The sequence below is a fragment of the Corvus brachyrhynchos genome, unplaced genomic scaffold, assembly GCF_000691975.1.
Source record: "Corvus brachyrhynchos isolate BGI_N302 unplaced genomic scaffold, ASM69197v1 scaffold436, whole genome shotgun sequence".
NCBI lineage: Eukaryota > Metazoa > Chordata > Aves > Passeriformes > Corvidae > Corvus > Corvus brachyrhynchos.
The window spans coordinates 18,439-30,072 of NW_008238444.1; the positions used below are offsets into that span (position 1 = coordinate 18,439).

At 53.4% G+C, this 11,634-nt stretch overlaps 1 protein-coding gene across 3 annotated transcripts; it reads left to right on the plus strand.

Annotated features, from left to right (window-relative positions):
- Positions 1-1,544: 1,544 nt before the first annotated feature.
- LOC108447263 (rootletin-like) lies at positions 1,545-11,627 on the plus strand. 3 transcript variants are annotated; one of them, XM_017736651.1, is made up of 10 exons: positions 1,546-2,048; positions 2,306-2,386; positions 3,593-3,699; positions 4,159-4,318; positions 6,115-6,235; positions 6,830-6,981; positions 7,464-8,050; positions 8,560-8,700; positions 9,065-9,181; positions 9,407-11,627. In XM_017736651.1, exons 1-7 carry the CDS (start codon positions 2,034-2,036, stop codon positions 7,962-7,964), a joined length of 1,137 nt encoding a protein of 378 aa, XP_017592140.1. In that variant the 5' UTR covers positions 1,546-2,033; the 3' UTR covers positions 7,965-8,050; positions 8,560-8,700; positions 9,065-9,181; positions 9,407-11,627. The 3 variants fall into 3 exon arrangements, with proteins under 3 accessions (XP_017592141.1, XP_017592140.1, XP_017592139.1); XM_017736652.1 differs by having other exon boundaries at positions 1,545-2,048; positions 8,563-8,700; positions 9,065-11,627; XM_017736650.1 differs by having other exon boundaries at positions 9,065-11,627.
- Positions 11,628-11,634: the final 7 nt, after the last annotated feature.

An 11,634-nucleotide genomic window follows, 5' to 3' on the forward strand; every position in this document is an offset into this window, starting at 1 on the left:
CCACTGCCACCCCTGCCCAGGGATGGTGGGGTCAGGCGCTGCCCGGCGCTGAGCCCTGGCTGCCCCACAGGCCCCCAGCCCGTGCTCCCGGTCCCGCAGCTCCACGTCCAGTCCTGTTGCTCCTTGCCCCAACCATATTTCTCTACACTCCCCTTAAACTAATTTTTTTTCTCAACATATTAACACTATTTGTCCATCTCCTATTGTCAAGACCCCCTTCTTGACTCCCTTATTGCCCTCCCTGGGCATGGATTGTCTAGACCCTTTCTTGACTTTCCCTTATTACCCCTTTGGGCATCCATGTCTTTAATTACTTCTGGGAGAATGTGTAAACCAACTCCACGTTCTTCCAAGGGATTCTTCGGAGATATTTTGGGATCGTCATCCCTTTTGCTGGGGCCCCTTCCCAGCTTTACCTGTGCTACCCTCCATGGGTGCCTTCCCAGGCTTGCTCCCTGAAGATCCCATTGTACTCACTGGTGAGATTTTCAGTGGTCCTTCCCTGTGGACTCTTCACGGACCCCCCTGGCCAGCCACTCATCTGTCTCCTGGACATTCTAAGGAACCCAATCGATCGCCCGGTGCCGGCCGCCACCAAGGGGAGCTGATCACCCAAACTGGGTGAGGCGCCTTCAGCTCCGCTCGCTGCCCACCGGCCCCGGATGGTGGAAATATCCCGGACAAGAACCCTCATTTTGTCAGAAAAATTAATCCACAAACACCAGAGGTTACCCCCAGCTTGTCAGGAAAATTAATCCACAAACACCAGAGGTTTATGTCCAAAAAGGAAACAGAGGAGTCCTGTTACTTTATTGTAATAAAAGGAGAGGCCATGGGGCATTCCCCTGGGGTCTCTCAAATATTTAGGGGATGCAGCTCCTATTTATCCCAATTTCCCAACCACATTTCCCTCTCTCTTTACCCATTGGCTGAGGTGCTCGAGAGGTACAGACTTCCCGGAATGCCTAATACCTAAGGTTCCCTTCTGATGTATAACCCCACTTTTATTTTAATTCTTATGGAATTTATGGTTCTGTTGAATTTATGATCCTTCCCATTGCTTCTTTCGCCTCTCAGTCTCTACCTATCAGCAGACCCCCAGTTTGTCTGTAAAGACAAATCTATTATTACTGTATCCTGCAGCTCTAGGGAGGAGAGAAGATCCAGCAGGCAGGAATTGTGCAGCAAGATTGATTTCTTTAATTATTTTACAAACTCTTTTATAGACTTTTTTCTTCATAGTCTAATTGGACAAAGGATCAGCCACCCCTTGGGGGTGATTGGCTAAAATCCTAAAACATCCATTGTCAAAATATTTTTCTACTATACCATAAACATAGTTCTACAAGGTCGCAGGCGTTCATCATTTGTAGAATTTCTGCTAATCTCTTTGTGAGAGAGAAACCCTTCCCAGTGAATTACACACACAATTAGGAACAAAGAGAAATCGATGCATTTCAAACCCATCTCCCCCCATCTACTGATAGTGGTTGAATAAAACACAATATTGTATCCACAATCTATCTCATTCCTTTCAATCCTTAAAGCTGATGCTGTCTGGACCCACAACTTTGAGCTCATGTTACAAGCCAGGCCCCTGCCCAGCTGCCCAGCAGGGCTGTGGGGACATGGGGGTGGCAGAGCAAGTGCCAGGGCCAGCAGGGAGCTGGGATGGGGGCAGAGCCAGGGGAAGGGCTCTCCCACAGCCCCTGGAATGTTGGGGCTTGCACCCTGGCAACTGTCAACAGCCCCTGGAATGTTTGAGACGTGGACTCTGCAGCTGCCAACAGCTCTTGGGCCTTGGGGTTTGGACCTCTCAAAGGCCAATGGCACTTTGATATTGTGCTATTGACCCTGCAAAGGCCAAAGACCCTTGGACATTGGGGTTTGGACCCTGCAAAGGCCAAAGACCCTTGGACATTGGGGTTTGGACCCTGCAAAGGCCAATGGCCTTTGGATATTGACATTTAACCTTGCTACTGGCAACATCCCCTGGCTATTGGCATTTGCACACTGCTCATGCCAAGGGGCAGATGGAGACCCAGCAGGTGAGGAAGCTGCTGCTCTCCCTGTGCCAAGCCCAGTGCGGGGCTGGCTGGGCCTGGGCTGTGCCACAGGGAAAGGTTCCCTTTGGGAATAACAAGGGATTAACAGTTGGCTGCTCCAGAGCTGGCGGCAGCTTTGGTGCTGGCTCTGGGGACAAGCCTGGGAGGGAGCAGGGGGCTCCTGGCTTGGAAGCATTTAAGGGTGACTCCCTCAGGGCCAGCCATGCAGTCTGAGTGTGCTCTTACCTGTGCTCCTGCAGGAAGCTCGAGGGCTCGGAATGAGCCATCAGTTCACTTCCCAAATACTTTCTCACCAGCGACTCTCCCCAGGAGCCCCTGAGGTGAGTATAACTGTGCTGAGCTGGCTCGGGACCATTTTGCAATGTGATTTAGGGAAGGCAAGTGCAGGAAGCCTGGAAGGGAGAAGCTGCTCTGCCATGGGTCTCCTGTCTGCTGTGAAGGGGGCTCGTGTCTCTGTGCCTCGTTTCTGTAGCCCTGTTTTCCCCCAAAGGAGACTTCTCTCCTCCGTTGGCTCCACAAGGTCTGTGACAGGGGCTCTGTAGAACGGTAGCAGGAACCTGGCCTCAGAGGGCCCTATTTAATTTCACTGTAATCCCAGGAATAAATGCACTAAGCACAAACCGTGCTCAATATAGAAGCGGATTTTGTACACTTAGCTGGATTTTGGAACTGGTTCTCCATGAATGGACACCCTTTCTTGTTGGGATCAGAAGAGACACCTCAGGGGTCCATTCACTCAGCCAGCTGAGGCCCTTTCTTTCTCGCCTTGGCACTTGTGGTCCTGCACTGCCTTGCTGGTCTCCCCAGCTCTGTCTTCTACTGCTTTTGTCTCCTTGATGCCCACCCCGTCAGCGAAGCTTTAGCCTTCAGGGGAGCTGTCTCTCTGCTTGCTGCTTCTCCCAGCTCCCTGGAGCCATCTTCCCTGCTCCTTATTGGTCATTTGTGCTCTTCCCCTGCCTGCTCCTGCAGGCCCTGAGAGAAGAGTTTTCTGCCAGGCAGGGCTCAAACAATTTCCTGCTAGTGGGCATCAAAGAGGAAATGAATCTCCTCCTTGAGCAGAGGGAGGCTCTACCAAAGCAGGTGAGTGAAACAGCAGTGGCACCGCAGTCATCCAGCGGGTGCTCTGTGCCCTTCTTGCCTTTCCATGGCAGAGCAGCAGCTGAGGGGGTGATCCCTGGGGCTGCCTCGTGCTCTGGGCTCCTTGGCAGCTGCTGTGAAGGACCATCAGTGCTCTGCTGAATCTCAGCTGCTGCCCTGGGCAGCTAGGCTAGCCCTCTGGGCTCTTGACCAGCAACCATCAGCCTGGATTTCGCCTCTTCCTGCTAGCCTTGGTGTGGGAAGTGCTTTGCCAGATGCCCTTGGTGACCCAGTGAGAGTTCGAAACAAGTTGTCCATATCCATTGTGAATCTGGCCCTTTCAGGACAGGCAGAAATGGAAAGCTGTCCTTTGCCTTTCCTCACAGTGTCTGCTGTGGCTGCCAGGGACAGGCTGTAGCCTCTGACCACTTTTTTCTGTTGGACTTGAGGTGGGAGAGTTGACATCTCGGCTGGCAGCCCCCAGAGAGTCCCAGGAACTGACTGTCCACAAAGCTCAGCAAGACAGGAGTGAGGCCCTGGAGAGGGAAAAAGCCAGGTAAATGAAAGCCTGTGGGACTCTGCATTGTGATGAATGGATTCCCTCTTTCTGATCTTTGCATCTGCCAGCATTTCCAAAGTGGCAGAGCTCTGAACCGTCCATGCAGATGTGTTTCATTCTCTGGACGTTGTGCTTCATTTCTTTTGAGCCTTCAGTTGCGGTTTTCCTAAAGACAAAGGCTTTTGGAGTAGCTCTTTTCCTCTCAGGGGGTGTTCTGTTTTTCTGTCGGGGTCTTAACCCTGCCCAAGCTGCTGTGCAAGGAGCTGGGTACATCCGTCAGCTCCACCTTGGCTCCGGGAATCTGAACCCTTTGGGAGCTGGATCAGCCTGGTATCCTGATTCCTTTGCTTGGCAGAAAAATGTTAAACCCACGATTTCTGATCTAAGCCAGATTCCCCTCTGAGGAACCCAGGGACACAAATGTCTCTCATGGCCATCTGTTGCCTTGTTCTGCAGGCCAACTCTAACTCTGGAAGAGAAGGAACTGAGCTTCAGAAGCCTGGAAGAAAACAACCTGGCCCAGATCAAACAGGTGTCTCAGCTTTATTCTGCTCTTCACCGGGGTGAGCAGCTCCTCTCAGACCGCATAGGAGAACTGCAGGAGCTCAGCACCCAGGTAACCTGTGCACTGATATCCCCTTCTCCAGGGACACGCACCACCACCTTCAGCTTGGAGGCCCCAGCTGCTTCCCTCTCCCTCCTGCTTCCTTCCACTGCTGCCGTGTTCTGCTCGGGGCTGCTGCTGCACCCCGAGGCCAAGGCTGGCTCTGGTGTCTCCTGCCGAGGTTTTCCCCTGATCTCTTCTGGGTCCCAGCAGGAAATCTCAGACCAGAAGCAGGAGCTTTGGAGACTCCTTTGGAGCTTCTCCATCCCTCTGTTAGCAGTGTTGCCCCAGGCAGAGTTTGCGCCTGGGCCGGGCACTGAGCAATGTGGGGACACAGGCGTGGGTATGGCCGACTGGGGAGGGCACTTCCAGCACAGCCAGTTCATCCGGAGCTTAGAGCTGCCCCATCAAGGATGCCCATTGCTTCCCTTTCTTTGTTTTGACTTTGTCTCCATTGGAATCCTTGGCTTTGCCCCTTCTGTGTCCGGTGTGTTTTTTGCTTGAAGTCCTTTCTCCTTCATTCCTCGCCCTCCTGCCTGCTCTGCTGCCTCAGGAGCAGCCCTGTGCCTGAGGCTGTGTGCATCCGTGTTCCAGATCCACTCCCTGCAGGAAGCAGTGCTGGAGAAGGATGCTGCCCAGGCAGCTCGAGAGGAGCAGCTGCTGCGGGAGCTGGAGGAGTCCCGAGCAGGCGAACGGCGCTTGAGGGACTCGGTGCAGGTGTTGGAGGCTGAGGTCTCTGAGCTGCGTTTGAGGCTCTGTAGTGCAGAGAACAGAGCAGAGGCCTTGGCCACACAGTGTCAACAGGCCAGCGGTGCCCACTGGGAAGCTCAATCCCAGCTGGACAAACTGCTCTTGGTTCTCCACCGCATGATCAGGGACAGCAGTGGCTTGGTCACTTGGAGCTCAGGCAAGTGTGGCAGGCTGGGTTAGCCCGTGTGCAGAGCCTGTGTTGGGGAGCAGGTGGAATGAGGAGTGGCTCATGGTCATCCTGCTGTGACAGACTCAGCCTTTCAGTTTAGGCTGGCTCGCGACCATTTGCAATGGGATTTAGGGAAGGCAAGTGCAGGAAGCCTGGAAGGGAGAAGCTGCTCTCCCATGGGTCTCCTGTCTTGGCAAGTCTTGGCAGCTTGACATCCCTGCAGAGTCACAAGTCCGTGTTTGTACGGGGAGGAATGATCAGTGTCAGAAGGGAAGAGGACCCAAGTCCTGTCAAGCCACAGGGCCCGTGCAGTCGTCCTTGGGGCAGTGCTGACATCAGTGGTCATCACAATAACGTCAGCCTGTGACACACGTCCTACTGCAAGGCGAGCTCTCGGACGATGACCAAGGCACTGCCACCTTGCAGCTAGAAAGAGGCCTTGTTTGTTGGGGACTGTGGGATTAAATCTTGAAGCAGAAGGTCTTCTCTTTTCAGAAAAGGGTCATGTCATGAGCCTAACTGCTTCTCAGGCCAGGGATGTCCCCACAGAGCTCACGGTGGACAGAGTGGCAGCAGCCCTGCGAGACCTGTGGCAGCACCTGGAGCATTCCCAGGAAGATCTGGTAATGTGTGCCCAGTGCACCCAGAAATCCTGTCCCGCTGCCGGACTGCTGGACAAGCAGAGTGCCAAGGCCAGGATGGGTGGCAGTCCTTGTAGGGGGGTTGGCTCACTGCCATGGGGAGGAAGGAGGATCACGAACACATCTACCAGTTCTGTCCAGCTGCCCTCTCCCACCTGGGCTATTTCTGCCTTAGTGTTTGTAGCCCTTTGTCTCCTGCCAGCAGTGGCCCTGTGAGGTGATTCTGCTCCTCTTACCTCTTCTTCCAGAGTGATGCGAGGAAGAAGATTCAGGCCTTGAAGCTGCAGCTGAGCACGACGCAGGCTCAGAGGGACCATTTCAGTGCCTGCAACCAGGAGCTGCAGAAACAGCTGGCTGAAAGCCAGGAAGGTACAGCTTCTCCTCTCCCACCCACTGCCCCATCCTGTCTCGCCAGCGGGGATCTCTGATGCCACGTAGAGGAAAACTGCAGTGCCCAGAGATGGGAGAGGAGAAAAGCAACCAGCAGGAGACTTGTCCATAGCAGTGCCAGTGAAGCTTTTTTATGGAGACAGAACCCATGGCTGGCAGAGCATCTGGCTGTGCTATGAGTGATCACGTGCAGAGGTGGTGCCTTTCAGGTGCCGTGTCTCTGCCAAGGAACTGTAGCTGGATGCCTCGGCTTGATTCCTCCAAACTCCAGGCCATCCCAGAGCCTCCAGGCTCTTGGCCTCTCTGTAGCAGGGCTGGACAGGCCTCCCTGCTCCTTTTTCTCTCTTTGACTGCCCGCTCAGCATAAGCCCAAAAGCAAACACACTTCCCTATTCCTCTGAACCTTGCCCTTTTCATTCTTCTTTTTTTTCTCTGCCCAGAAGTTTCCCTCATTTCTGTCAGCTTTGGAAGCCCTTGTGGGCTTAGAGCCTGGCAAACACAGCCAGGCAAAGATGCAGGATGCACATCAGTTTGCCTTTGCTTTGCTTTTCCCCTTCTGCTTCCCTGGCGCAGCGATGTGGAGGGCAGAACGCAAGAACTCTCTAGAAACTGCCCTGAAGGAAGAGGCCACTGCGAGAAAGGCAGAGGTTGTGACTCTTCATCGGGACGTGGCATCTCTGCAGAGGAAATTGGACAACACGGAGAAGGAAAGAAAGGATGTGCTGGTGAGAATGGCAGATGCCACGAAGGGCCCTTTCCCTGCTTTTTTGGGGCCTTCTCTTGCTGTATCTAAGGAGCACCTCTTTCCAGTTTAACTTTCCTAATTGCATCCTTCTGAATGAGGAGGAAAAGGTGTCGTAGTCATGTCAAACCCAGTTAGGCCTGAGGCTGCTGATTTTCCTCCATGCTGGAGCTTTCTGCCCTTGAAGCTGGAGTTCTCAGTGTCCACACTTGGAGCTCTATTCCTCCCCAAAGGAACACTTGAGCAGAGCTCCAAAAGGTCAGGGAAGGGCAGAAAGGAACCTGGGACAGGCTGAGGGAGCTGGGAAAGACGCAGCAACAAGGGGAGGCCAGGAAAGGTCTGCAGCATCCCGAGAGGCAGGGAGAGAGGGGCAGCCCGTCCCTGCCACTGCGGCAGGAGTTCAGATCTGGTTATGAAAAGCAAACAGAGATGGAATCACTGACTCTTACTCTCCCTGTTTTGCAGCATGAACGGGACAGTCTGAAGGCAAATAAGGAAAAACTGGAGCATCAGATCAAACTTCTGGAAGAATCAGTCACAGCCTCTGAAATCCGAGCAAATGCAGTGATAGACAGGAATCGTTCCCTTCAAGAAGAACTCCAGACTATAATGTCCATCTTTCAAGTTAAAAAAGAAAAACTGGAAACACAGGAAAAGGAAATGGAGATGCTCCAGAAAGAGGCAGCAGAGGCCAAAGCTTTGCAGAAGCATGTCACTCGCATGGCTGCTGACCTGTCAGAGAGGGAGAGAGAAACCAAGTTGTACCAGGAGCAGATGAAAATGCTGGAAAAGGAAGAATTTAATGCACACAGCTTCCTTGCAAAGGAAGGAACAAAACCAAATGAGGAGGGAAGCCATGAGGGAAGAGCTGGAGCATGTGGCAGCTGCTTTGAAGCAGAGAGAAAATGGAGAACGCGAATGGAGAGAGAAGGCTCAAGCCCTGCGTGCTGCCCTTGCCAAGAGTGAAGTGTCCAAAGGGACTCTAAGGAAAAAAATTAACCATCCTGCAGAGAACGGCTCCCAGCAGGGACACGGACCGGTCTTGTCTACAGGTAGGCACTGGGACTGATCTCCAGTCCACTCAAACGTCCCTGAAAGATTCCAGTGATGTTTCCCATAAAGAGGTGGGAATATATATCCCTGTCAGTCCATGGCCTGCTTGGGCAAAGCAGCCAGGGCTGCAGCCAGCAGCCTTGTCTGGCTGACTGACTCCAGCCAGAGACTTCTGGCCTGTGGGAATGTTTCCTGGCACACCTGGCACGACTGACACAACTCTGGAGCTTGCTGTTCAAACCAGCTCCAGTCCAAAAGCTGGGCTTGGGGAGCTGCTTCTCCCCTGCCTAGGCAAGGGTGGGCAACACGTGGTGGTTTGGATTTGGCGTGGAAAGGAACGGAGCAGCCAACCTGACCGATGGACTAAACTGAGCGGAGTTTTGTACCGAGGGCTGAACAGCAGCTGCACTGCTGGTGCTTGGAGGATGCTTCCAGAGATGGAGCGTTCTGAGGGACAGCTTTTCCGATGCTTTCAAAGAATGGAATCATCTCCTCTCTGAATACCCAGCAGGCTGCTGGAGCAGAAGGGAAGCGGCTGTCACGGCACTCAAGGAAAGGCCTGGAATGTGTGCTGGGTCTGGCTGCATCATCAGAAGAGCAGACAGAGAGGAGGGAACTCAATGCTGAGCCCACGAGGAATCCTGAGCAGGTAAAATGGGCTTTCACTGCCTCTGCAAAGCCTCAGGCTCCTCTGGAACATGACACATTTGCCCAGGCAGCCCTTTGGAGTCCTCTGCTTGCTTCCTTCCCTCTCCCCACTGTGGGCACACACTTGTGTTTTCTCTCTCCTGTGGCACCCCGTGGCCTTCACAAATGCACCTTCACTCCGGTGTCCCCCTCCTTGCCCCAGTGTCCCCAGACACACACTTGACTCTCTTCCACAGCCCACAGCGAGTGCTTTATGCCCCCAATATCCTCTGGTGCAATTAAGGGTCTCCGAAGAGACATCTCCTTGCCTTGACATCCAGAGGTCCTTTTGCTTGATGTGACCCTTTCTCCCATCCAATGTGCAGGTGGAACATCAACGGAGGAGCCGGAAGGGACGTTGTAGGCGTCAGGAGAGGGAGAGTTTGCTCCCTGGGCGTGGGGCTTCCAAGGAGCTCAAGTAGAAGAGTTCTTCAGCGCCTTGGGTAAGCAGCAGCCCTCCTGCTGGGGCACAGCCTGTGGGAAAGGGGTCAGTGCCCTGAGCTCTGTTCAGGGGCAGTCTGGGAGCCTCTTCCTTCCCCTTCCACAAGGACAAAGTGTTTGCCAGGGCTGGAGCTGGGGGTTGTGTCTGCCCCGACAGCCGGTACCGTGGGGCTGTGGATGCTCCTGGAATGTGGGCTTGTCTGAGCTGGGCCTGGTGCCTCTCCCAGGTGTGCCTGGCCCAAGACCAACAGCACCGGCAGGATGACATGGAGAGCTGTGCAGGGACCAGCCAGGAGCTGTCCTGTTCCTCAGCAACTGCCAGCCATTATTTTGTAATAAAGAGCTTTTTCAGGAAAAGATCAGATTCAATTTTTCACTGGCACAATGAGGCTCTTGCGAGCTGTTGTGCGATTTCCCTGCTTGAGGCCAGAGCTGTCCCTGAGACAAGAAATGAGAATTTGAGGTGTTACTGAAGTGCTTCTGGTCTGAGATTTCCCGCTGGGACCCAGGAGAGAACAGGGGAAAACCTCGGCAGGAGACACCAGAGCCAGCCTTGGCCTCGGGGTGCAGCAGCAGCCCCGGGCAGAACACAGCAGCAGTGGAAACTGCTGGGAGAGGGAAGCAGCTGGGGCCTCCAAGCTGAAGGTGGTGGTGCGTGTCCCTGGAGAAGGGGATATCAGTGCACAGGTTACCTGGGTGCTGAGCTCCTGCAGTTCTGTGCTCTGAGTGGAGCTGCTCGGCTTGCTGAGGAGCAGAACACAGCTGAGACACCTGTTTGATCTGGCACAGTGTCCCTCCAGCTGCTGAGGGTGCAGGAGCTCCAAGCCACTCACTCGTGGAACCAAGGGGCCACTGTGACACTATGGGGTCTTGTGGAAGAAAAGGGCCATAGTGACACAGCGGGGCCTCATGGAAACCATGGTCCATTGTGACACAGTGGAGCTTTTTGAAACCAAGGAGACCGCTGTGACATGATGGAAGATGATTGAACCAAGGGGCAAGGCCGCATGGAGCCAAGGGTCCATCGTGACGCTAAGAAACCAGGGATTCCATTGTGACATTATGGAACCTCATGGAACCAAGAGGCCATTGTGACAGTCATGTGAAAAGGGGAGGCTTCTTTGCCCCATAGTGTGGAGAGATTTGCTCAGCCCTTAGTGTTGAATTAGTCTGTCAGTGTCCCAGGAAAGCCAAGGCCCTTGTGCCCAACCAGTCTGTCAGCGTCCCCTTAGGGGGATCCTTCACTGAGCAGTCCTGCTGCTTTGGGGGGTGTTTGACTGACTCGGTCAGGGAAACACCAACAGCACAAAGGAGACCCCTCAGCAGCTCTTCCCCTTTATCAGCGTGTGTTCCCTGCTGCCAGTGACTGCCAGCGCCCGGGAAGGACTCACACTGACAGTTTATGGAATAACACCCTTTATTAATATAAAATCATGACAGGTTAAGGTTCAAGGATTGTCAGTGATAGTATCTGACTGTAAAAACATACTCAAAGGACTACAGAGACAAGCGCTAATCCCCAATAAAACAAGCAGTGTGCATAAAGTATGGTTCTTACCCAACAGGCATCCCTATAGGGAAGAAGACAGGTTCAGCCCCTCAACTGATCCCAGCAGTTACCGAGGAGTCTTCCCTACCTTTTCTCCCATTCTCAACTTGCTTTGATACTATTTCATTGTGTTTAGGTGGAGCTTGAGTGACTCAAGTCAGACATCCCTTTGTTACTGATGGGTGTAACATTCTCTCACTTCGTTTTTAAAGATGCAGTCAAAAAGAATGTAGAGCTTGTGCCCAGTGAGGGGTGGTTGTACCTTGCGGGTGGGGAACTTTGGGATAGGGTGTGCGTTAATATTACTGTTCTAGGCTTTCATGAACCAACTTCATCTGAGGAGAGAGATTTCAGCAGAGTTGCTGGCTCAGCATCAGGACATCTTCCCCTCTGTCCCTTGGCTGACAGGTGCTCTGTGGTTTATCAGCTGCAGAGAACCATCGAGTTCCCTTCCCTGCAAAGATCCCCACAGAGCCCGGCCTCGGTGTCTCCACCCCGCTGCACCGTCCATTCCATCTCCCTTAGCAGGTGTGTGTGTGGGGGGAATCATTGTGGGATAGGTTTCAAGTCGTGCCAAGTGCATTCCATGCAGGGAGCAGCAACTCTGATTTACTGTCTAATTCCCATGCTGTTATAACTCCTATCAGGATGCCAAGAGAAGTCCTCAGTTCTCTCTAACTGTACCCACATTTACCTGTCCCCAGTGTCCCCAGTCCTTTTCCCACAGCACGTTTCATGGATGTGATATTTAGAGAGCGAGTGAGGAGCAGCAAAGCTCTGGGTGCAGCATTTGGTTAAGGAGCAGTGAAGTGCCAGGACAGAGCCCCTTTGGAATACTCTGTTTGTGTCTCTGAGCTCCTGCTGTCCCGCAGCTCCGCAGGTGCCAGGAGCCCGCTGAGTGCTGGA